At 39.0% G+C, this 24,995-nt stretch overlaps 2 protein-coding genes across 8 annotated transcripts in view; both read right to left on the bottom strand.

Moving 5' to 3' along the window:
• Positions 1–1,218: 1,218 nt before the first annotated feature.
• LOC111244108 (uncharacterized) lies at positions 1,219–12,913 on the bottom strand. Of its 6 annotated transcripts, XM_022790766.2 has the most exons (7): positions 10,227–12,913; positions 9,235–9,307; positions 4,692–4,862; positions 3,385–3,563; positions 2,480–2,767; positions 2,120–2,337; positions 1,219–1,732 (listed from the first exon to the last, which is right to left on the bottom strand). In XM_022790766.2, the coding sequence occupies exons 3-7, from the start codon at positions 4,826–4,828 to the stop codon at positions 1,478–1,480; spliced, it is 1,077 nt and encodes a 358-aa protein (XP_022646501.1). In that variant the 5' UTR covers positions 4,829–4,862; positions 9,235–9,307; positions 10,227–12,913; the 3' UTR covers positions 1,219–1,477. The 6 variants fall into 6 exon arrangements, with proteins under 6 accessions (XP_022646501.1, XP_022646503.1, XP_022646504.1 ...); XM_022790768.2 differs by lacking the exon at positions 9,235–9,307; XM_022790769.2 differs by lacking the exon at positions 9,235–9,307 and having other exon boundaries at positions 10,553–12,913.
• A 635-nt stretch (positions 12,914–13,548) lies between these two features.
• The window catches only part of LOC111244110 (23 kDa integral membrane protein-like), a 19,647-nt gene continuing 8,200 nt past the window's right edge, over positions 13,549–24,995 (bottom strand). For both annotated transcript variants that reach the window (XM_022790775.2, XM_022790777.2), the window contains exons 3-7: positions 20,761–20,841; positions 15,606–15,701; positions 15,164–15,265; positions 14,494–14,577; positions 13,549–14,066 (exon numbers count right to left, since the gene is read on the bottom strand). In XM_022790775.2, coding sequence (XP_022646510.1) covers positions 13,995–14,066; positions 14,494–14,577; positions 15,164–15,265; positions 15,606–15,701; positions 20,761–20,841 — 435 coding nt within the window. In that variant the 3' untranslated portion in view covers positions 13,549–13,994. The remainder of the gene's footprint in view (positions 14,067–14,493; positions 14,578–15,163; positions 15,266–15,605; positions 15,702–20,760; positions 20,842–24,995) is intronic.

Genomic DNA, 24,995 nt, shown 5'->3' with positions numbered 1-24,995 from the left:
CGTAATATGACGTATTTACGCGACTTCAATGACTTTACATCTACCAATATCGCCTAACGCACGGTTTCTATTAAAATACATCTGTGAACTAAAGATTATTTTGATAAATTCGTGAGTAATGTAAGTTCTAAATTGAGAACTTAATATCGGTAAATGATGGTTATGTTGGATGTACATGACCATCGGGAATTACACTTTTAGCGTATGTGTAAAATTTCTTTGAAGGCCGTTTCAGCTTTATCAGCAACTTAAAAGGAGAATTATTAAGAGGCATAGATTCCCCACTTCGTACGTTTTAAGTTCTACGTACGCCCGACACCGCTGTTACGCATTGCCATGAGACGGCTGGCTCCCAGTACGACACGAATTGTGTCTATTCGAAGATTCGAACCTAAGTCACAACCGTCCTTCGCTTTAGCAAGCAAATACGTTACCCGCTAAGCTATTACGGGCCGTGCGATACTACATCAAATTTTGTGTTCATGGTTCGCCTTGAAACAGTGTTTCACGCAGGTATTCAAGCACTGTCAGGGTAAATCTAAACCTGTAAAGATTCCCGTGAACCTCTTTAATAAAGATCGTTACTAAAAGGTTGATTTTTGTCTTACATGTAGTAAGTAAATTGCGACAAACACTTCCGTAGCAATCTTGACGCTTTACAATGGTTGACCAGTCATCAAGCTTCTTTTCGGTCTGTTAAGCATAAGGCCAACTGATAGGGTTCCAGCGAAATAAGTGTGAAGAACATTCGATTAGCTAGGGAGCTATAGTCTCGCAGCACCTCTTTATTTTAGCCACTGTTAAGCTATAGAGTTTTTAGCCATTCTATCGAATTATGCTAACTTGTCAAATCAACTTCTATTACGAGTTTCATTAAACCTAGCTTATTGCGATATATTTGATAGCTTTCTCTAGATGTGTTTCATGGCTCTGATATTCGTAGATCGGCCACAATCTCAGTTTCCTACTTTTTTGGACAGCGTTGTACTTCAACTGAAACTGATGTTACTTATAAGCAACTTCAATTATGATCTGAAAGACGCTTCGTTAGATCAACAATTAGCTTGGGTCGTTTTTATCATCATCGTCGTCGTCATTACCAAAAATTCATTGGGCAAGTTATAACTTATTTTATACTTATTAAACTAAGTTCAAAAGATCTTCAAGGACACAAACTAAAATTCAATACTCTAAAATATAGAAAATAACGAGTAGAAGTTCTCCTAAATTACGTAAATAACATGTGAATTTTATTTTTAACCAACAAGACGAGTATTTTCGGAAATACCGTGTCACCAACGATGCGGTTTGCCAACGAAACTGGCCTTTTCGTGAAGCCATTCGAATCAATGGTATGTCCGTCAATGTTCACAGAACGCACATACTACTTCGTAAATATCTCATAATATTTTACTGTTCTACAATCAAGCTAATATAGCTTACGATAATGGGTGCTCGATGTTACACGATGGTATAGTTATAAATAGTCATGAAACTTCGCGAAAGGACACGCTGAGACTTCGACGCCACCTTTATTGTCCCGTACACAGAGATCCTTGTATATTGTCATTGCTCGAAGTGACGCTCTTTCAATGGCCCATAGGACCAATCGATTAAAACCATTACGTAATGGAAACATACTAAACATCCGTCCCCGGAAAACAACGCTGATAAGGACATAACTTAGCCAATCACCTGCTGATAGCCGGACCAGATAGCGCACTCCAATTACCTGGAATAGTTAACTGAATTTATAACAAATAATCTGTGGTGTTAATCAGTGAAGACGCGGACTGGTACGAATGAAATACATTTAAAAAAAAAAAGTTCCTTTGTATCGTTCCAAAAAAAAACAAAGAGGAATTCGTCAATATGACTCAGATGAAAATGGAATCTTCTTAGGTCGAAGTCGAGGGAAACTGAGTCAGTTTTTCTATTATCACCTACTTATCGTTAGATAAAAAGTAAGTTACCGCCATAGGAGCACTGTTACTTAACATTTAGTTGCCACAATGACTGAAATATCTCGAAAAATAGACTGCTGCTTCGCTGTTTCCATCGCACTTAATTTACAACAAAAAGTCAGGCACGGCAAAGTAATGCAGATAACTTTTCTTACCTCGCTCCAGAATTTCATGAATCCATGGTACGTTAAGCCGTGTACTATGTTTCGAATAGACTCCAGAATGGTCTTACCCATACGGAGACCACCTAAATAATTGGCTGTTAAGTTTGGTCGGAACACCTCCGCTTCGATGTTTTGGCAGAGTTTCTCAATGGTGTGAAGGTTATCCGAACCGAATAAGTTGTATTTATCATCGATGCCCAGCTGGTACCCTGTAGGTCAACGAAACAAGCAGCTTTAAGAGACCCATCATTCAAGATAGCTTCTACGCAAAAAAGTACACTTGAATTAACCTAATCTAACGAACCTCTACGAGCCGAAAATATTATGTCACTCATATGGGTACTGACTTACCAATACAACGCCAACAGTGCGCTACCGCTTCTTTATCCTGACGCGACAGATGTGAGAAACCAAGTACATTTGGATGCAGAATCATCATGCCTAGGAAAGCAAACTGGGTCATTGCCATATCCCACTGTGAGATCCACACTTCTGGGTCTGCCTCCAGGTTTGATCGATTGTTCATTTTCCCACCACCGGTCTCACAAACGTCCTGACTAGCTAAAAGAGGCCGTTGTTGTGCCATGGCTGCAGCTACCTTTCGGTGCAGGCCCCGTACGTATTTAATACTCTGAAACCCTAGGACAATCAGACGAAGCGCGATGGATCTATTCTTGAAAATATGTGATCAAATTTTAACGGCAAGGCCTACTGTATCGGATGAGGCAGAAATCTATCAACGGTTTAAAAAATTACAATACAAAAAATATGATCCTGTGTTGCTGTATAACTGTATATAAAGTGAAAAAAACTTTTTTTTTTAGGCTATTCCTTCATTCTGTATACCTCTTATAAACATGGTAATAAATTAAAAGGAGGTGTAATGTACAAGGCAAAGTTCCTTGCACGGTCGAGAGCGGCAGCCATCTCTGGAGGCGTTACAGCGGGATGTTAAACAGATAATGCGTTACCTGATTTGTCTATACTTTATTACACACTAATTAGGATTCTATTATACTTTCGGCATGACTAGGTGTGGGCTAATGAAGGCTATCTCGATGTTAATCAAGAACAATTTTTCATTTTTTTATACTATGTTTTCAGCGAAATAAAAACAAATACTAACTAACTTGACTTGGAAATTTCGAAAAGCCATGTACACAACGCAGTTCTAAATGTAAAAAGGGTTCAGAGCGTATTTTGAGAGTTCCCATCGACTAAGGGCTTAAAGCAGTAGACGAAGGCGTCTCATTTACCTTCGGATGAGGCGTCAAAGATGTCTGTCTCGTACCAGCTCTTCACATGGGTTAGGGTTTTGAGATACCTTTGAAAGCAAGAAACTAGAGACCTCGAATTGCCGGTGTTATCAAGCAGTTTGTAGATTGAAGGAACATTGACCAGCATTATGAGGCCACCCACATGACAGAATAACGTGCTGAAAACAAACCGGAGTACCTATCGTTACTCTCTAGCCAAACAGCATCAGCGTTACCATTTATTGGCCGTAGCTGTCGCCTAGAGTGCCACTAAGAAAACGTTAACATTAACCAAAATACAAAAATGTAATATATATTTGTACGACACCTCACAATAATACATTTGAGGCACTCACTGCTTAGCAGGCCGAAAGCAGCAGAAGGACATCAGTAGGCAGAAAATTTGGCGACAAAGGTAGAAAAATAAAATTGGGTCAAAGATTTAGAAAAGGTAAGCTTGCGCTTTAGGGAGAAGCAGATCTACAGTTACTTATATGCAAGTAAACGAGTGAACTTCAATGCTTAAATTGATTAAGTTGATAGTGATCGCTTTGGATCATATCTTACGGATCGTTCGTAGTCGTATCAGCTATAGCCAGCGACACCTTTTGCTTCAAGGTTCCTTTGTATTTTTTTTTTATATGCATAGCTCGTTGGTGTCTACCTTGAAGTTATCGAATCAATCCATGTGTTGACGTACCTCGACAGGTTTTCCGCCATTATAACGTATATAATGGTACACGCACTCAATTCGATTTTTGCTATAGAACGCCTGATCTCCCCCATAGATATATTTATACGTATATATAAATGTGATACTGAAAATGCGGATACACTATATATGTCTTAGGTGTACCGAAAGACGCAAACAATTGTTCTTATGTCGTAACGATTAATTTGATATCGAATATTTTATATAAAAGGGCCAACTAATACTCTTTTCAATGAAGGCTGTGCAAGCTAAAGATTAGCAGTGCATAGGACTACCTATTTATACATTATATTAATTGAAGTAGCTACAGCTAGCTAAACTCTAAACTTTCATCAGCTATAAGCTTAATTCATGCTCCACTAACGGAACACACACAGAAACTCACTACCCAACAGTCGGCCATAGAAAAAGCGTTTTCTCCGAGTAACCTACACGATCCTATAGGGAGCTGTGCTTCAGGCTGCAGACAGATAAACTGTCAGACTATCTAACTGCAAGGGGTGCGCAAAGCAGTTCTGCAACTAGCGACTTCCAGAGAAGAAAAAAACAAACCTAGTCCTGTACACGTCTGTTATTGTTCTTGGGTCATACTCACGCGAAGATGTTTTCTTTCAATAGTTCCTGACCACGTTTGTATTTCGGCATTTCGAGCCACTTCGGAGGAGAGAAATCGCTTCCACAGTCCCCAACGACTTTGCGACCTTCCTGAAGGTCGCTGATCGACTGAGCCATTTTAGTAACCGTTTATTATCATTGGCTCCTTTCTCTGTAACAAAATAAGTACATTACACAATGAATGCATTGCGTGTTTGTAGACCCGTGCAATTGGTCGGTATTTAGCCACCTACTGTCTATTTCAGACTCGTATAAGTGATGCTGCTTTTGAAGCAACTACTTCACTGATTCGAGAGAAAAGGAAATGCTTACTAACTGTCTTGACAAATTTGCACCACTTTTGACAAAGAACGGATCTCTTATAGGGAGAAAAACTAACCCTATTCAAGTACAACTCACTCTCATATCTCAAACTCTAGGTTGGCCTAAATTTAATTTTTATTTCTACAACAATACCATCGCAATTATGTCCTTTAATAGGCCACGAACTAATGGTGTATGGCCGCATAATAAAGGAATGCAGGAGTTTATTTGGTTTGGATATGAGTTGGTGATAAATCCTATTTTGGCCAACATCACGTGGCTATTAGCAGGAATAGGTGTTAAGTCGTTAATAAGTTGGAAACATGTGGATACATCTTTGACCAGTCTAGAGTCCCGAACGAAACGATACACAGAGGTTAGCACATGTCAAGCCGATGCCAGGACCAGTTCCTACTCAAATTCCGTAGTATAAAAATTTCAATAAACGCAAACCTACCCTAAGATGGCCTGACACTGAGGAACGAGCAACCCGAGCTAGCGATTCAGTGTATTCTATTGCAGTGTTTGTGTTTGTGAATATTTATGAATTTCGATATCAGTTAGAGACACAATTGGGCCCAACTACCAAAACTGGATAATTAGTTTGGTAAAGCAAACTAAGTTACGAGCCAGTTTGGTGCCATAGTTACCACTGCAGAGGTATTCGTCTGCTAATCCTTTGTGCTCTAGACTTGATGTCGTTTTCTGCTGAGACCCACCCAGTCGTCTAACGGATATTGCGGATATAAAACTTGAAACCTAGAGGGTATTATGACGATAACGCCGTGGAAGTAATTATAGGATCACATCGAGTTTGCCGTTGATCTGTTCGATTCATTTCTTCGTGCGTATTACGCTTCCAACTAAAATAAGCTGTGTTTTTTTGGGAACTACGGGAGGCGGGAAAAATATGGCTTCAAAACGCAGCCATATGAACAATCTAAAATTGTGTTGGCATTAATATCAGATAGTGGATAATATATTATTATGCAGGAGGACAAACCGAACAATTCCTCAAGCCGATGAGGAATTCACAGAGATGGTAATTTCTTCTAATAGATTTTTTAACTGGAAGGTATCTCAAGAGGATTTCACGCCATAGAACAAGGCAGACGCCTTACGACGTACTATTATACCAACTGCATGTATTTCTCATTCAGTTTTCTTGAATCTTACAAGGTTACAAGTTAAAGTTACTATTCACTAGTTGAATACAGTGTTACTTGCTAATTTGGTAAGCCAACGTACACGTGCTGTTGCGTTGTACAAGATAACATCTTAACCGCCTCGGTACCCGTATTAATCGAACTTAATATGCAGACAGCATTTCACTCTGAAGAACTAACTAACTAGAAGTTTTTATTTGGGCAATTTTCAGGATTCGGGTGTAGCATGATATGGCACTTTGGTGCCGGACACAGCCACGAAGGGCTCAGCTGACATTAGCAAGCGTTTCTATTGGCGGAAGAAGATCCACTTATTTGACAATGGTCATGAATCATTTATACTAGCTAGTAGTAGTATAGCTTGCAAATTTTGCCTTCATCAATTTAACTATAGAATAGATAAATGATACTTACTTGGTTGAACCGCGTAGATTATACGACAATAGCATTAGACCGTTTTTACTAACGCATAGCGATGACATTAGTAACGATAACAGAAATAATATGAGCTTGTTTGTAATGACTTACATCTGGGCGCAGCCATTGAATAATAGGCAACCGATGAGGGGGTCGTAACTTACTTAGCTAATGCCGTATTAGATAATCCTGAGCGAACCCCCCAAAATGACGTGAGTGTAAACTCTGCTTAATAGATACAGCCAAGATTTAATCTTCTCTCTTTTATAGGCCGAAGAAAAATCGGTTAACTCCTTACATATTCAACAATGGTTCAAAAACAAAACTGATAATGTCGTTACAAACGTTTGCACGATTTTTCCGCCCATACCTTAATCTGTAACTAATAACTGCCACTTTCTGTTTTCCTTGCACCCTGCTCTGTGACCCGTAGATAGCCTATTACTTATATCCGTCTTCACCTGTCAACTTATTTAAATCCGCTAGATATGGATGCAGTGCTGCGACTTTTTTTGGAGCACAAGTCGCTTACTGAAAATGGCTCTCTGGAAATCTATCTGCTGCCATCATTACGAAGTCAGACGAAGTAGTCGCCAAACCGTCAATAGATTGCTGTAGGCAAGAACAGGTCACTTATAGGTGTATTTTCATCACTGGCGTTTTATGCTCTTTCATAATGAAGAACGATACTGATTCTAACTTATCTGTCTCCATCATTTTATACAGATTTCCACTATTCGCACAGCGACAGTTGGCGATCCTATCAACGACGGCAACAGGGGCCGACTCAGACATCAACGTCGACGTCTATAATAGAAGACAAACAGTAAGAAATTGCAAGGTCGACAAAGCAGCTTTGACAATATACGCCAAAACAGCCAAGGACCAAGTCTAGATCCAGCGGGCTGCTGAAAAACTAACGGCTGGGCGGTTCGTTAGCAAATCTTTCAATAGCTCGAACATTTGATGGCAATGTTTATTAAAGGTGGATCAGGATTCGGAGGTGTCACAAGTAAGAGGATTGCAGTGACTAGTCATCCCAAACAGTTCTAAACTACCGGTCGATTTTTTGCGGAACAAACAAAAGGATCGACCTTCATGTCGGACTTCAGCTCCACGGTAACTGCTTGCCGCATGACGTACATTTTGAGACGCCTTGTGCGCACAGCGTGGCGCGAATGGTTGCATTAGCCAGCGCGGTAAAAGTACGCTTACTGAGCCCGATTCCACTAGCGGTCGTAGAGTCTTCATAGAGCTAAGGCCTTTTCGTTCCAATGTAAAACGCTTCTAACGGCAAATGTGTTTGCAATTGTAGAAGATATATGTACCGTATACTTGTATATAGATGAGTTTGCCGATGCCGTCGAAGCAAGTAAAGACAAATAGAAAATACTTATTTGATGCGAAGCAGCTACTTCAATAGGCGTTTCTATTTGCCCCAAATGAGGTGGCAATGGGATAACTGATTGACCTACTGGTTACTGCTTGTTGCTTAACACCTCCTGTACACGCTGCTATGGCTTTGTTTAAACTTTTGCGCTGATGAAGTGCTATTAGACGTTTTTAGGCGCTTGTATCGAATATAGTACAGGAACGTGCACAGACACAGAATGATAAAAGCGGATTTATTAAGACCTTAGAAATGTTCATTTATCGTGGTGTTAATATATGGGACAGCGGGTTGTTTGCGATTCCGAAGCTGGAACTGTCGCTATTTGGTAAGACGGCCAGCGAAATGCACGAAAGACAATTTGATCGATTTGTACGTCGTTGATATTACCGACAAGGACGGTTGCTAGATAGAAGATAGTGTTTTCTAGTAACTTCAGAGTAGTTCTTTGACAGGATAGATTAAAGGGCTTCAATTGATAAGTAATTTTTGTTTCTGTGAAGTGTATGTAGAGGTCTAGCGTAATTCGGTCCTTATTTCTCTGAAGTATCCTAGAATCGAATCAATTTCTAGCTGCCAGTCATATCTAATGTTACTATTATTATGTTAACATCAGTCAGCGATTACATTTTCCTTTAAATCGTAAAAAACCTTGGGGAAAATAGTGTTACTTGCAAAAGTAGTATGATCAGTAAAATATAAACCACAAAAATTCTCCTACAAACTTGAACTCGACTTATCTGTCCTATAAACTTTGTCCATTCATAAGTTGACCAGCTCAATTACACTAACTTAGACCCAGTAACTAAACAATAAATATCATTATGTTGTATTCTTCTGCCATCGATTCGGCAGCCATACCAACGAAACTTAACAAACCATTACAAATCAGAAACAATAAGCGATGGCAAAAATTATCTTTGCCATTTTTATCCCTGCTCGACCTATCTGCTAAAGTAAGTTTCGAATAACCAGATACCGCAGGATTTGAAATCGTACTTTGCCTGCTTTTCTCTAATTCGAAAATTTCTCAGCTTTTCTAGATTATACATTTGATTTCAAGTCTCACTGCAGATTTGATATCTAAAATTTGTAGTAGCTTAGCTAAAATAATTGCCAACACACGTTTTGGCTCATAGGCATGTTGTTATAGAATTACTACAGAAAAATAGTCGGATTTTAGCGGATCTAGCTACGGATCAATGGCCAAGGACAAACGTTTGGCGACACCGCCCCTAAGCACGTACCTGTAAATATAAACGATGATAAATGTAGCGAAGTTCCTTGTTGTTGTAACAGTACTGATGTAAGCAGAAATTACTGTTTTACGAACACACGCTTTTATATATTAGTTAAGAAATATAACCACAATGTTGAAATCGTCGCTAAAATAATTGGTTTTCTTTGAAGCTGCTAATTGCGCTAAGCCTAACAAGCTTGAGGAACGGGCCAGGTTAATAGGTCACTCGTAGGATATTGTAATAGCACAGTGATAGCTTAATAGGTCACGTATTTGTCTGCTACTTTTAGGGACACGTTGTGGTCTAGGTTAGAGGTCTATGGTATTGGCGGTGAAAAGTAGTGAATATTGCAATACAGACATCTGTCCTCAAGAACCGGGAGCCAGCCGTCTGTCTCATGGAGCGCCTACAAAAACTACAAACATAGAGGTTATTGATCAAACGACCGTTCTGCTAAACTTTCGCCTTGAAGTGAAAACCGTATTGATATATGCTTGTGATGTACTAAAGCTCTGGTCACAAAATAGTTGACTATCTTGAGCCTGCAAGGTGTGGGCTTGATGGGCAGCTGATGTTCAGTAATTTCATCGAATGCGGTGATCTGCGAAATAATTGATTTGCGGTTTGATATTGAAACTATATTTGAACTAAAATAGTATAATGTAAAGTAATAATATACCTGTTGCCATTGTCAAGCATTGACGCAAAGGGCTTGTCGCCTTCAGTATAAGACGAATTGGGTCGCCGTGGCCTATATCCGTAATTAGGTGGTAATGACACGTTTTCGAAAATAGATATGTCTCTTGTACTATTCATTGCTTTTTCACCGCTAAACCGTTCATACTTGTTCTCGGTATACTACCTCACACGACCAAGCGCTTAACGGAAACTTTCCCTAGTATTGTCGTTTGCTCAGTATAAAGATTAACGTCAGTCAAAATGATCTTTCAATAGGAAAGTCAATAGGAAATCTTTATGCCTGGTTCTTTTTTACTTACTTTTTAGTACCTGACGAAGACTTTGAAATTTGTTTGTTGGAAAGATGTACGTTCAAGATGTACTAAAACCTTTTCGGACCCCTATAAGTGATCACAAGCTCCAACAAGTATCTTTCTTAGTCCGAGTTTTGTTCGAAGCCAGCATCCGGCTTATTGCCAATTGCAAAATAATACATCCTAATTGGGAAAATTATTTCTTACAAACAATTGCCAATCTTCGACGCGTCATGGGGAGGTGAATTGTATTGGTAGAACGGTAGCCTGTTGAACCTGTTGGGGTGCAGGAAGGAGGTCCGAGTTCGTATTCTGTCGTAGGCACACTTTACCTTCTGATCAGGGCGAGTCGTCTGAAGGGACACCCGATGACGGTACCGAAACAATCAAATTCGAAGCACTATCGCAACAAGATAGTTCAGTATCAATCAGGCATAATCATCGTTAGCGAAGAAAAGTGAAAGGTCTGACTGGTTTGACATCTCAAGCCAGGTGGCAAGGTTCAAGCACTAATCACTGCAGGCCGGTGGTGTAAATGTTAAACGTGACTTGTTTTGCCCACGTGAGGTGTCGTTGTTGATGTCATTTTGCGCGCACTATTCAAAATTCAACGGGTCGAAACGTTCGCAGGACCGTTGCTCAGAAGGAGGTAAGCGAGAGAAGCGCTGTCGTAGAAGTGATCATCCTATATTTTGATTTTCAACATATCATAACCAATACCAAAAGTTCATCCACGCTACAACTGCTTGAAAAACCTGGAGGCAATGGTCACAAGCAATGGGCGCAAAGCAAGCAATTGTAATTATTATTTAAAAAGCACCATTTATTGATGGCTGGTCACAGTTTCACTTTGAAGAGTTCCCTTGTTGTTTTCGATGCTTCTGACTGTTCATGCTGACGATCCTGTCGGTTTTATATTCGCTGCTTTGTTTCCCCTTTATTAGAGCTTAACTAAAGTAAATCGTCTAGTTCTCGATAAAGTTTGCCCTTTCCATAGTGCGCCACGCATAAAACCACACAGTGGCGCCCATCGAAGTCGACGTCCCTTGCGTGAAGCGGACGTCCTGGCCGAATTACTCCTCCCATCGCAATGACATCATGGCTACCGTAACGGTCTGTTAAGTCGCAGCGTGACTGTCTGCACCGAACATCCCAACGAATCTATATGCCGATGCGTCAACGTTCCGTTCTAACGTTTGTTGAGAATACACGAAGCACGCATGGCCTGCAGAAATTGTGTAAGTTAGTTTTTCTTCTTAAGACGATTTTTAGGCCGCACAGAGCCGGATTGGTAGCGCGGGATGAACGGCCGCCGAGGACAATAAACGGTGGTTTTTTTTACTATGGAACACTTTGACGTCGCAACTGTTGTGTTTGTTATTGGAAATATAGTGTAAACACTCAAATTAAACTTGCCTTACTTAAGCTAATGACAAATGTCCGTAATCTGTCACGTCGCTACTGGACAAACCATAGTGATCGTGTTATGCAGGCTTTTCCAACCAATTTGGTTTCCAATTTGGTTTTTCCAACGTTGAAACATCTCGTGGTTTTCCAATGAGCCGAGCGAAAAAAAAAACATTCGAAGCAAAATTTGAAGGATTAATGGACGAGGATTGCCGACACGACTTCTTTAATGTTGTATAATGGATTTCTTAATGGGCAGGATCCAAAAAAAAATGTTGTTCTCCTCGAGTCAAATTGTACCTCAAATTAATCTCAAAAATCATCTATGATGAAGCTCTTTGTCTTCACGTGTTTCAATGGTGTTCATGTAGAGAAGGAACCGAGTGTGGGGTACCTGGAATCGTATGCTGGACAGATACCTGACATCAAAGTGAGAACGGCTTAGATAATACTTTGATGCTACATAATTAACTGATTGATTGACAATTATGTAGCAACTAATTATAAAATATGACTGATATAGATCAATGTACTGTATCGATTAAAAAAAAACCGTATATTATCTGTTATTGTTGATACCGTAAACTTAGTTCCTTCTACACTGGAAAGCCATTTACCACCGGTTCAGATGTAATATTCGTTTGCGCGGATCATGTATCACAATTTTTTTGTTTAAAAAAATTAGCTTTTCTTCTAATAATTACACCATATAAAACGATAATAACAAATATCAAGTAACATGTTTCAAGCATATATGGCTCATTAAAGAGGATCGAAGTTAAAATTTTTAAGATTACTGACTCTCCGCAAAAAAAAAACGCTATTTTCCATAGATTTGCCTAAGAATACATTATTTATGTATTGTATGTATAATTTAGTGATTTTTCCTAGAATGTTTCCTATGACCATCGTTCATAGATTAGTAAAAATTTATCTAGTTATTTAGTGTTTTTAGTCCACTGTAGTCACGCTGCTGATAAGTGCAGTATTCATAATTTGCTTTTTTTGAGTTCTGGTAAAAGGCTGCGTCTTTAGAAAATATCGGGAAAATCTGTTGCCCTCAAGCAGAATAGACGTAAGTTAGCCTTCAAGCGAACACAGTCTACCCGCTGTTCAGTATCGCACAGCGCAACTGTTTACCTGAAACATACTGAGATAAACTCGTTATCCAGGCGTGAAGCGTCAATATTTTATGATGGATATTGATGCCCATGAATCAGCGACCCATAAACCGTTCTCTCTGTGCCTCGACAACAAAAAGTCCAAGCAACATGATACGTTCAAGTAGACTAAAGAAAATGGCTTTCCAACCTGATAGTTTAGACGTTGAAATTAGGTCTTATATCAGCAAAAAATTTAATATGGAGTTTTCGAGAAGATTTCAGTGACGCTGTTCGGTGTAATTAAGTTAGTGAAGCACAAGTGACAACGTTTTCTGACTTGGTTTATATTTATTTTTTACGACTTCACTGCCTTTTGTTATAGATCATTCTTGAATAATAACCAGGTCTCAGACCAACAAAATGTCCTTTTGTATTGTTGAGTCTCTGGTCCGTATCTAAGACTTTAGACATTTTGTTCTTTTAGCCCATTTTCACCAGAGTTCTGCGGATCTAATTACGTATGGGTTTAACTGCCCCGTCATACAAAAACATCATATATCATTAGTTATTTGGGGTTTTTTAGCTTTATAATTCTTAGAACACTTTTCCGAACAATATTTTTACTGTTCTTCATGTATACCATATATGCTTGCCTGCCTTGCAATGTGGTGACGTGTGTCACTGTTTTCTTCGGTACAAATATAAGTTCACATATATATATATATATATATAGTTGTCGCTGTTATTGAATAAACGGAAAATGAAATCTATGGCATATTTACATGTATGATACGGATAGCAATAATGACTCAATCAGCTCTTCTGTAGAATGTGCAGAATTTATGCGAAAATAGTCCATAGAAGCCAACAGAAATTATGTGAATACCGTCATTAATATACGTGCGTATAGGAAGATATGAGGCTGAAGAATAAATGAAAGTGCTCTAGGCGACAGACTGTTGAAGAACCAGGCTGTTGTATGTATGTTGATCGATCGTGGCTTGATGAATTTTGGCGACATGTTCGTGTAAATGTCATTATAGCTTTAACGCATCGTTAATCTACAAAGCTGGATGATTTACTATCAAGTTATTGTATTAGGATAGAGGGCTTAAAATTGTGCTGTTAGTCCGGTGTTATCAGATTTGCGATCAGTTTGGGTGCTTAATGGCCCAGCGATGTACTTAGTTGGTAGAATAGAATCTGTCGATCGAAACGATAAATAGCCAAGTGGTGCATGACAATTTGTGCGTACATCTTCATTTCAATAGATTTTTGGACCGTATTCTTCCTGGAGGTTGACAAGAAGCAGGAAGTTTACGGAGAGCGATATCAGCTGAAATCGAACGAATATACAGTTTAGTGAATTAAAAAACATTTACATTGAACTGCGTATTTGCTCGTTCATTGTTTGTACATATCCAGAAAGTATACTGATTACGAAACATCTTACTTAAAGTAATAAGTCATATACTTTTATTTAGTGGTTTACAACACAAAGTACGACCTGTCGGCTATGACGATTATAAAGCCGACTTTTATAGAAGGTCATAGTAAGTTTATAAAACTAGTAAATCTATACTTTGGATTAAAAATTACCATTAAAGGGAGTCAATTATTGGTATTCTATGCGTGCCCGGTAGTACTGTAAGGCCGCTAACCTAAAAAAGTACGACAGCTGTACGACCTACCGAAATGTGCTAAACAGCTTCAGTAGATCCCTAATCACTAAGTACAAATCACAATAAGCATTTCATTCTTACCTGTACAAATACAAGTGCCATTGAAACGCCTCCAAGGGAGGCGCCTGTTCGCTGCAAGGTCACTCGCAGGTTCTCACCACAACCCTGTAGTAAGGAAGAGCCATACGCGGAAAACATAAGTCATTTTCGTATGCGTGTAGAAAATATATTAGTCAATGTTAATCTGTACTGAACATAATTTCCAGTGTTTTTCTAATTGTTTCGTAAAAACAGGGCTATTCACACAGCCTTTCGTACGGCCAAAAGCTCACGTGAAGTTTTTCACTGAGCCATGCACAATTAATCGAGACTATAACTTGCAGGCTTTACGTCATTATCCACTATGCAGACTGGGCCTTACTAATAGAATATCCGTTTGATGCTGTAGGGTCCTCGCCCATTAAGCCCACTTTGCACTCGGTATTCTTGAGCTTGGCTTAAGATCGATTCTAATAATACTTCTTTCGATTCTTCCGATTCGTAAATCTTCTAAACAGCAAAATGTTAGCACGACTTATGATGGGCGAGGGTGTCAAGCCCGAAACTCGAATGGATCACCCGCCCGCATAATTAATACTTAATTTATGAATCGAACTAACTAGTAACGGCGTAAAAACTTTTATCATTTTGCCATAGCTATTTCAAGTAAGTTGACAGAATATGTTTCGAGTTGTGACGAGGCGTTACATACGTAAATGTGGACGTTGTTAGTTCGATAGTTCGAACACGACTGCGGAATCGTAAGCGAATTGTCTGTATAGTCATTCTTCGATACGGCGCCGCAACACTCCACCTGAAATGTCAAGACACCAATAACGCCGTAAACCGATGAAGGAAGTCGTACAGGGACGGAAAATCATTATACGCTATCTAATTTAAGCATTTTCTTATGTTTTAGTGGAAGCTATGCTACGAACCCTTCTCGATAGAATATTACAAACCGAAATTACGTTAGTATGTATTGTCTTACTTAGTAGAAAAGCTTACTTGTTTAATTCATTAGATAAGAAATTAACAATATACACACACACACACACACACACTCATATATATATATGTTAGTTAGTTTCATAAATTTTATTAGTATTTGATAATATCTTTATTAATTAATGAAAATTCAGGACGTGGATTACGTGGATCTGTAGAAGGTCCATGAAACGACGAGCATCCGGGTTCTCATGTATGCTCAAAAGTCGCTTTTTAATTTCTTGCTCCATGTCGTCTCGAATCTAAAAACAATAATAGTAATCAGTAGCTTAAAATCAAGCACGTCAACCCGATTTTATATTACGAGAATGCAAGATAAATGAATGATAATTACTATTAATTGTGAATGAAAATTAGGCAGGTTCGTGGGTTCACCGATAACTTCCAAATCGTAAGCGAAAAGAAGGCGACCAATGTGTCGATAGAGTTCCTCAAAACCTCTTGAAATATTAGCCATTGTGTCGGGTGCATTTAAATCGTCGAGAGAGATTTTTGTAATTGCAAAGCTGAAAGTTAATTTTTCCGGGTGTAACGTTTTTTATGTAATTTCAATGTAATCTTATGTAATCATGCTTGGCTTGATGGGAAATATGACCACATATGTCATAAGGTTTTCGAGGTCTTTCAGCATGAAGATACATCCAGTAAAGGGAAAATATTTTTAAATGACTGACATACATATTGAACGATTTGAATCAACCAAAACTCGTAGCTATACTGAAAAATGAATAGCTCTAAATGCCAACGTATTGGAATCTTCCAGAAATAGAAAGAACGTTATTATTTTTTTTGGCCAGGTAGCTCGTGCAAGCTGGGGCCGCGACGCACCAATTGTAACATTATTATTTCGTTTAGTTAACTTAACAGATTGGAATTAGACAGCCGCGGCAGGCATATAAACATTTGTCACTTGACTTTTTCATCCCAGTTGACTGTGCGCCCAACTATAATGATGTCGACCTGAGGGGATGCATTTGGGAAAATGAAGTACTACCAGGGATACGCTTTCCGCTACAATAGTCTTGACTGCATGCACGGATAACACATGGCAGGCAATAACTGTATAAAATAAAAAAACACATGGTTTTATTCTTTTTTTCTACGACGAGCCGCAGACTATGGTGAATAAGAACGTTATATGAGCCGGTTATTGGCACTTAAACCCGCTTAAAAAGCATGTGTTAATTTCCCTATTTTTATGTTGGGTATGTCCTGATAGGTAGGTATCGGGGTGCATCGGGGAACAATTCCATGCCACTTCGGTTGTTTAGTTCGTTTTCAACACCTCAAACTTTTCCTAAGTTTATTCGCATAGCACATGGCCGCTTTGCAAGTTAGAAAGCGACTATGAAAACCTGTCAAATCGTTTCAATATAATCCTGCTTCAAGGAAAAAACTTGTTTTAATCGCTTCATATCCTTCACACACTCAAACAATTTATTGGCCGGTTCATGTCTTCTTCAGGCGCTCATTTACGTTTTGCCTAGATAATTTCTGTAAGATTTAATTATGGTGCCTCTCTTTGCTATAAATAAATTCAAATTTATACTCAAAACACTAATTTTATTTAATTGAAAAATTGGACTGATCGAACAGTTGCAACCAAAGGAAAACAGGCAAAGACTTTTAGAAAAAACTTTGTATACAGAGTGAGGGAAAAGTAAACTTAGAATGGTATATGTTTAGGTAAACGTAATATGAAAAATGTTAAATTTAGAATCGTAATGAAAAGTAGAATTCACATCAGCTGGAAACCAATTTTCTTTCTAGATTTACATAGTTACCTCTTGTCTCACATATATATATATATATATATGTATATATATCAAATGTATTAAACACTAAGCGACAAGTTGTAGCAAGATATGCTTTACAATATAACCCTTCTCATAATCTGCTACGTTACATAGCTGATGATTGCATGTTTATACAGATTTCCAATACGGCACCGTTCGAGAATCATGAGAGAATCGGAAATCCGTTTCCTGCTCGAAGGGTCCAGATGGTCTGGCAGTTCTATGCTGCATGTCATGGTATATCAACTAATTAGTCCGAAATTAATTTCGTCAAGTTAAAGTCAAGCTTCGTTTCTGCCAGATTGTTTCTGCGGCTTTTTTTTTTTTTTTTTTTTCGTATTTACGTGTTTGCTTCACCAGCGTTACCGCGCAGCTCGGGACGCAATGATGATTTTCGTAGTGGGCTTGATCTGGTAATATGCTGACGTTCCGGTTAGGAGCTGGAGGAGCTCCCAAGTTTGACTAAAGGTCAGATAAGTCAGACCGGACTGCAGCAACAGACAGGCGTGAAGCGACTTTCGGAAACCCGTTTCGCAAACAACCCCATCTGCACGACAATGGGGTTACAGTATTTAAATCAGCGTCGCACGCTTTGGTCAGTTTACATTATCCCTCAATGGATGGAATCACCTATTCTGTGTGTGTTTCTGCTTTCGGTTGTGTTTATTCATTGGATATGAACGCCAGGAAGGAAACTTCGGTTAAAGTATCTGTAACTGCACAAGCGTAAGAAAATAACAAACACTCGCAATCTGAACGAATAGTACGTTCTTATATTTATGTGAGCGCACGTTTACATGGTTGAAGTTTTATGTCAGATACCATTTTTTCGTGTTATTTCGTGTTATTTTCGTGTTATTTTCATTACGGTGTCTGGCTAATAAGAAAGACACCCAAAATATCAAATACAAAATTTTGACGGGGTAACAAAGACATATTCAAACACCCCGTGTTAAAAGCGACTTCATCGATGATTTTGTTAATGTTATTCATCTAAGAATTTCCTTGTATATTTTATTATATTTCTTATGAAAGTACGAAACCGCAACGCCCCTGTCTATTTCACCACATATGCTACGTATCGCCTTCGTAAATACGGTGCTATTAATACATATATATATATATATATATATATATATATCCAAGGGGCTTCTCCATCCAGACCTCATTTATTCAGCAGCGACATGAACTAATATGATCGAACCCCATGAGTAAAACAAAGGACCGTTCGAAAGGACGCAAGCAATCCACTTAGCAATGGACATAAAGCGTTTGTCCATGACCGTCTCTCTTGGTCACTCGCCTTTGACACGGGTTGCACTCCCCTTGCCTAGTTAAGTAGTTACGACGCGTTTCTCTACCAGTCGACAATTTCGGGGTTATATGTTAGGTCATTCATACAGATACGCGTCCATGCAATCGCACTGACGTGCTTGCCGGCACCTACCAGCCTTTCGTTACCTCGTCATCCGTGCAAAATCCTAAGGATGTGGTTGAGCCAACTTATGAATCGTTTGCCAGGGTGTTTACTGCACCGCTTATGTCGGACGCGTCGATTAATGACGATTTCGTTATCCACAAAAATACGAAAAACTGCCCGACGGAACGGAAATAAAATCGCTGCCTGAGGCAACAATTTTACAACAATTTTTTTTTAGTGGCATACATTATTGACAACAAAAAGTGTGGGGCGTACGTTGGCAAAAGAAAGCAGTGATGTCGCTTATTAATTTGCCTCGAAGGGCTTCCGAATCAATGGATTAAAGAGCTAGAAATAAAGCGTATTTGCAAAAGTTTTGACTCGTATACTTGCTATTGTCTCAGTTAAGCATTGTTTTAGGCAGTTAGGTCTCTTCAATACGAAAGCAATTACGTCTGTACCCGTTTCGAGCAGGGGCCTCTGGGTTCACGAGGCGAGCAATCAGCATGGCCTGTTGTTGTCTAACGCTAACGTAAATGAAAATACTCTTACTGATATGCAACATGTGTGATTGTGTGTATTGAAAGTCACCCTAACACATACAAGAGAAGCTTGAACATAGAAATAGACCACGGCGATGCTATCGGCATGGGTTTAACTCTTGAATTTCGACCGCAGTAGAGGAAGACGTGTACATAGAAATCCTTGATCGTTTCTAACAAATCGTTATGATTCATTTTATCGTATTGGAAAACTTTCCGAGACAGGATAGTACAGGAATCTACAATGAGCAAACACATGCCTTTCGAATTATCGATAACTACTAAAAAAAAAAAATAGAAAAGAAAATCGGGTTATTTTTTTCATTAACTGTATATATACTTTTATGAGCTATCTTCCAAAAATTATAACAAAACTGAGGTTCGCCGTTACTAAGCTAATATACAAACCTTCGTTACTACAGCTTCACCATTGCTGACAATCATTGACAAGCAAAATTGCCATAAAAGCTCGACAACGATCGATATTATAGACCCGTCTAGTTCGTACATAAATTGGTTAAATAAGATGAATTATTGAATAGTAATTCGACGATAAGAATAATAGTTGAATTCTACTCTAGTCCTATGAACGAAATGCATGCACCGGTCCGCCTAGACAGGGCAACCCTTCACGGTGTCCTGTACATGCGATGTGATATATGCTCACTCAGATGCAGTGGCACGTATTTCAACTGGGCATGACCCTGAGCATGTAAAATGTCGCCAGCGCGTAATTATGTTAGCTGTTACTAAGTGAAAGGTCATCATGTGTGATTGTTGCTACAGTGGTAGCTTTGAAGTAATGGACACTCTAGAACATTGGGCTAGTCAGTGAGCTATTGGACGCAATGGCGACATAACGTTAACAATAGTGGCTACGACAATTGCGCCAAGTCCTCCATTGATCCGTTGTTATAGCCGCATATAATTGCTAATTGCTTGAAATTCGAATTCATGTTAGCGAAACAAGAAAAAAGTGAATGATTTGGCCTGTAGATACGATACTTGAATGTCTAAACAAACGTTTAATGGAATAAGCGGCTAGTTTTAATGTGGAGCAGCTGTAAGCCTGCCTTTCTAGAGGGGTAGGGATCCGACAGTACTTTGCTAGAAGAAAAAAAAGACACAAATGTATTACGTATTTTCTGGTCATGTTATACTAAAATCAATAAGCTGAACAATGCTGACCGCTCGAAAAGGACGAGCGGCGTCCATTGCTTTCTACTGATTTTTTCATAAATGCATCAAAGTTCGGTATTCTCGAATGGGGACGTAGCTGACCTTCGAAATTGTTTAATAATTACTATAAGCACGATTCGAAATAGTAACCTGTTAATTACGTTCCCAGCTATTTTATTAGCCCAGGTCAACTATTTGTTAACTAATAAAAGCGTTCGTTCATCCCAATTAGTCATTTCTTTCGCAACAACAGAACATTTCAGGCATTATATATATATATATATATATACGCAAAATGTAATTTTATCAGATTAATTTATTCAGCCGTTGCGGGCTTGCATACATTTTGGTATTTCTTACTTACCGCTTCCCCGCTGGGTATCTGCCAGACGAGTCCGGCTATAATGCATTCAATTACAATAAACCAGCCACTGAAGCCCATATACTGAAATACGCATTGAACAATGAAAAAGTTAGTTAGAAACTAGATCGTGTCGCCTAAACAGAATATTTCATTAACTTGTTTGTAATCGCCAAGTTACGCCAATTGGCATAGCGATAAATTGTTTAGCGCGTTCGGTCTAAGGATAGGAGAAGTTCAGGATTCGACACCTGAAAAATCCTTTCAAATTGTTATGAAAATCGTCAAGATAGTGATATAACTTTTGTTGCTTCCTAGTTACATGACAGGTTTCTAGCTAGTACCAAAAATGAAATTTACGACTAGTAAAATATATATATATATAATATCCCACTTCAAGGCCTAACCGAGGTGCGTTTTTCCAGACTTATCTTGGGTTTTCTCCGCACAAAATGGCATGGTAACAATGTGCCATGGTGGTAGCCACAGCAGTGCACTGAAGAAGATGCGTAACCCAGATCATGCGATGTTGACCTTAGAAATTCGGTCCAGAACACAGTCAAACAAAGAGATCTGTCGTGCGCGGCCAAGTCGATACTCTGCCCTTTAATGCTTTTCAGCCAGGGATTTATATACATTCAGTTAATTTGAGTCATCAGTCATTATTTATGAAAGAAAATATAGCATACGATTATATTACGCACGTCGTCCTTGCGTTCCACCCGATTGGTTAATGTAAATGCACACGATTTTGACAAATTTCAGGGATTTTCATACTGGCTGTAGTGACTGATTATGGGAAAGCTCTTCATGTGCTATCGTTTGTGTGTAAAGACAGACAAACAGATTTCCCATAAATCGATTGTAAATCTCTGCTCAACCTGAACAAATACATTTTTTCCTTTTGCATATTCTGATTCACTAATAGAGCTATTACAATTTTTGTTCCTGCGATAATTTAACCATCAGAAGATTGCGACGATGACCATTTCTTACGCTACGTTGGAGTCTGCAAAGATTAAGTTTTTTTCTTTCAACTTCGCTTCTATATGCAGTGAGTTGCTATTGATAATGCTTTTTACTTAGACATAATAAATACTTAGATAGGTTGATAACTACGTATGGCTAAAACGTAGGCGTCAAGTCCGTAGGGAACTTATCTTGAGTCAACGTCTGAGACAGCGCGTTCTGTATAGCTTTACAGTACGCAAGAAGATCATCAAGAGCCTTGCAGTCATTTTTATTATTTAAAATCTGCTTTTCCATTTGGTCTGTTCACAAATTTTTTCTTCATTAGCGCTTGAAGCTTACTGACAGGTCATGCACGCAGGGATTTGTAGATAACCTTGGCTATGATTTCCTTTGTTTCATCTATGTATTTTTATTTCTTTGCACTTTTTTTTTGCATGATGTCGTATTATGCCAGAACAGATACGCACCCGAAACGAAAAAGAATGATCCGTCCGATTGCAATTAAGCACCAAGAAATGATAGATACACTATCGATAACGAGCTCCGCTCTGTCACGGAAGTAGATTTAAGACGCCATTTTCCTCGCTGATAGCTTTGTCTATCTTTAATGAGATAAATTAGCAACTCCTGTACAAACCTAGAGAAGCATGTGTGTTTTCGTATATACAATAAAGCTATTCAAAAAATATCGAGATGATATATTATCAGAGCGAACTCTCGGATGAAGCGGATAATTAAGATTTTATATAAATACTGCAGCCTTTCACATGTATTATCTAAGTTTAATTTTTTCCGTATGCGCGGTACTAATCCGTGGGTGAACTTGACCCTGCTAAGTACTCCTGACGTGGACGGTAGATGGCCGTTCCCGAAGCCTCGCTTTGGGAGATTGAAATAGGGTAGTAATGTTTCTTAAATCCTACATCCTGCTTTTCATACGATACTTTGCAAGAAATTGCTGACACACCCACTGACTCTTTAAAGTTGGGACAAAAACGAGCGTACTATATCAAGTGAGTCGTCTTTACGATGATCACGACCAAGCAGAAATTACACCACGAAGTACACCTTTTGAAGTTAAATTTTCTAAATTGTCATTAGACCTGATTAAGTTTCGAGATTAGAGCCGGCGAAATTTACTTTCGCAACCCTTTCTAAACCACCCCTAAAGACCCCTAAAATTCTGGATAATCTCAATCAGATATGTCAGTTTCCCTGTCAGACTCCGCAAACGAACTGAGTTGAAAAAGAAAATCTCAAATAAAAGGGTCCAACTAGTATCTTCGGCATCTAGTGCGCTTCTGAACGCCAAAAAGACGCTTTGAAAAAGTTCCAATTATGTACATGCGGTATTAGATCTGTGCATCAGTCAGATCAAAACGCCATCAAATGTACTAGGTTTTCGTATATGCTTACGTGCACAGAACACACGTACTACTGGGATCCGCAAAAGCGTCATGTCACCACGGCACCGGAACGACACGAATTTTTACTGACTGTACAGCTTCCGGCAACAATACATTGCAACATTGACAAACATGTTAAAACGTAAGTGAAAGGCTCCTTACTAGTGCTTTCAAACAGAATCGCTTTAACTATTTTCAAGATGCTGTCATCTTTTAACGAACGCAAATGCCATCGAGAACGACACGACCAAGCCAACTGTTAGAACTTCTCTTGTGAAATCAAAGTTGATTCTGTAACGGTTCATTACGTCTGAGTCGATGATCGTTTCGTCGCCAACATAGGTCTCAACGCATTGTTATCACACATAGGGATGTTTGTCTGCAGCAGCCAGCTCATTGATCCGATTGCCCCATTGGCAAACGGAAGCTATCAATAAAAACGTAAGACCAGTTAATGATGACAAGCGCATCAAGACAAGACGACTTCGCACAATTACTTCTCACAATACTTCCTGTTAAAATAGGATTGATGCATTAGTAATACGATGTACAGTAACTTACAATGAACGTTTCCAATATGAATTGCGCCTCTCAGCAGCATATAAAGTTCAAGAAAATGTTTTTTACCGCTAACAAAGCGCGATTATTATTATTATTATTATACACATGAAACGTTAACAGACGGCTCCCGTAGCTTGATGGATGCTGCTTAAGTGTGCTATATGTCGTCCAGAAGTGTCCGGCTGATCTATAAGGGCACAGCTGACTACAGAGGCTTATGCTGAGTAAACAGTTGAAAATATAGTAGTCTTTGTCCGCTGGCTGCTGGGCTCCTGCACGCTAAAAAGGAAAGGATGGCGGATTAACGAATTCCATTTGCATTAGCCCTTAACGTAATATAGTGTGTACATCCATTCGCTTTTGATTCTGGGCCTTCTACGCAAATTGTCCATTACAGATTATTGCCGGAGTAGAAATCGAGACAAGGAGGAAGCTCGAGCCTACGACTCACCACCTATTCTAAGATATAGCAGGGTCCGATGTTGTTGAAACAAAAGTGCGCGATAAAAAGAACGTCACCGAGGAAGCCGGCTGTTAGGGGCAGTTTCTGGACGAGAACGAAAACGAAACGCGCAAACTTTTTCGTCATATGCTAAGATAGGTGGCTACAGGGAAAAAAGTTGATACGATAAACCAGGAGGACTTCGTTCGTGGAAGCGGTTTCCCCTTTTCTCTGCCGTCGGTATATTGTGGCTAACATGAATTGCCCATGATTTTGAGGTCACAAGTGGGAAGGATATATTTTTGTTAGCATTAAATATGTATAAAGATTAAAATGCCTCGGAAAACGGCACTATACACCGTGACAAGCTTCTCTTTTAAATCTAGACAATGACTGGATGTAACTATACAAACGACCTTATTCAATCATTTTGTCTGCGGCAAATCTTGCTTATACCGAGAGCAATGCCCTTATGGACTCTTGCGGAAACAGCACAAACCGTAAGCTCTAAGAACACTTACCGATATTCTGTCCAGCACACTTGAAAAGCTGGAGCTTTTTGCCAAACATGCTTCTTACAACTTCTTCGCAAACTATTAAACAGTTCCGATGCAGAATCAGGAACAAGCAGCCATATGATTGACGTTCGTCTGATCAACCGTGATCAGAACCTATACATAGGCGATATACACACATAGACCATGACACGCAAAATCAGCATTGTACCCACTATTGTTGATAACGATAGTACTGTAGAGGTTGTGTATTTTTACAAATCCACACTTGCATCAGTTGTTTCACAGGTTTACTCAGGACAGATAAAACTTGACGGCTAGCATGTTTTCTATATATATATA

The sequence above is a fragment of the Varroa destructor genome, unplaced genomic scaffold, assembly GCF_002443255.2.
Source record: "Varroa destructor unplaced genomic scaffold, Vdes_3.0 BEIS01000002.1, whole genome shotgun sequence".
NCBI classification, from domain to species: Eukaryota; Metazoa; Arthropoda; class Arachnida; order Mesostigmata; family Varroidae; genus Varroa; species Varroa destructor.
Note: the sequence above shows the minus strand (reverse complement) of the source record. Positions and strands in the feature narration are given on the sequence as shown.

Coding starts and splice junctions, on each gene's coding strand:
- LOC111244108 (XM_022790766.2), bottom strand. CDS start 4,828: ATGGCTCAGTCGATCAGCGACCTTCAGGAAGGTCGCAAAGTCGTTGGG. Junction 3,564..4,691: donor TTGAAAGAAAACATCTTCGC/GTGAGTATGACC, acceptor GTTTGTTTTCAG/CACGTTATTCTGTCATGTGG. Junction 1,733..2,119: donor TCATGAAATTCTGGAGCGAG/GTAAGAAAAGTT, acceptor TAACTATTCCAG/GTAATTGGAGTGCGCTATCT.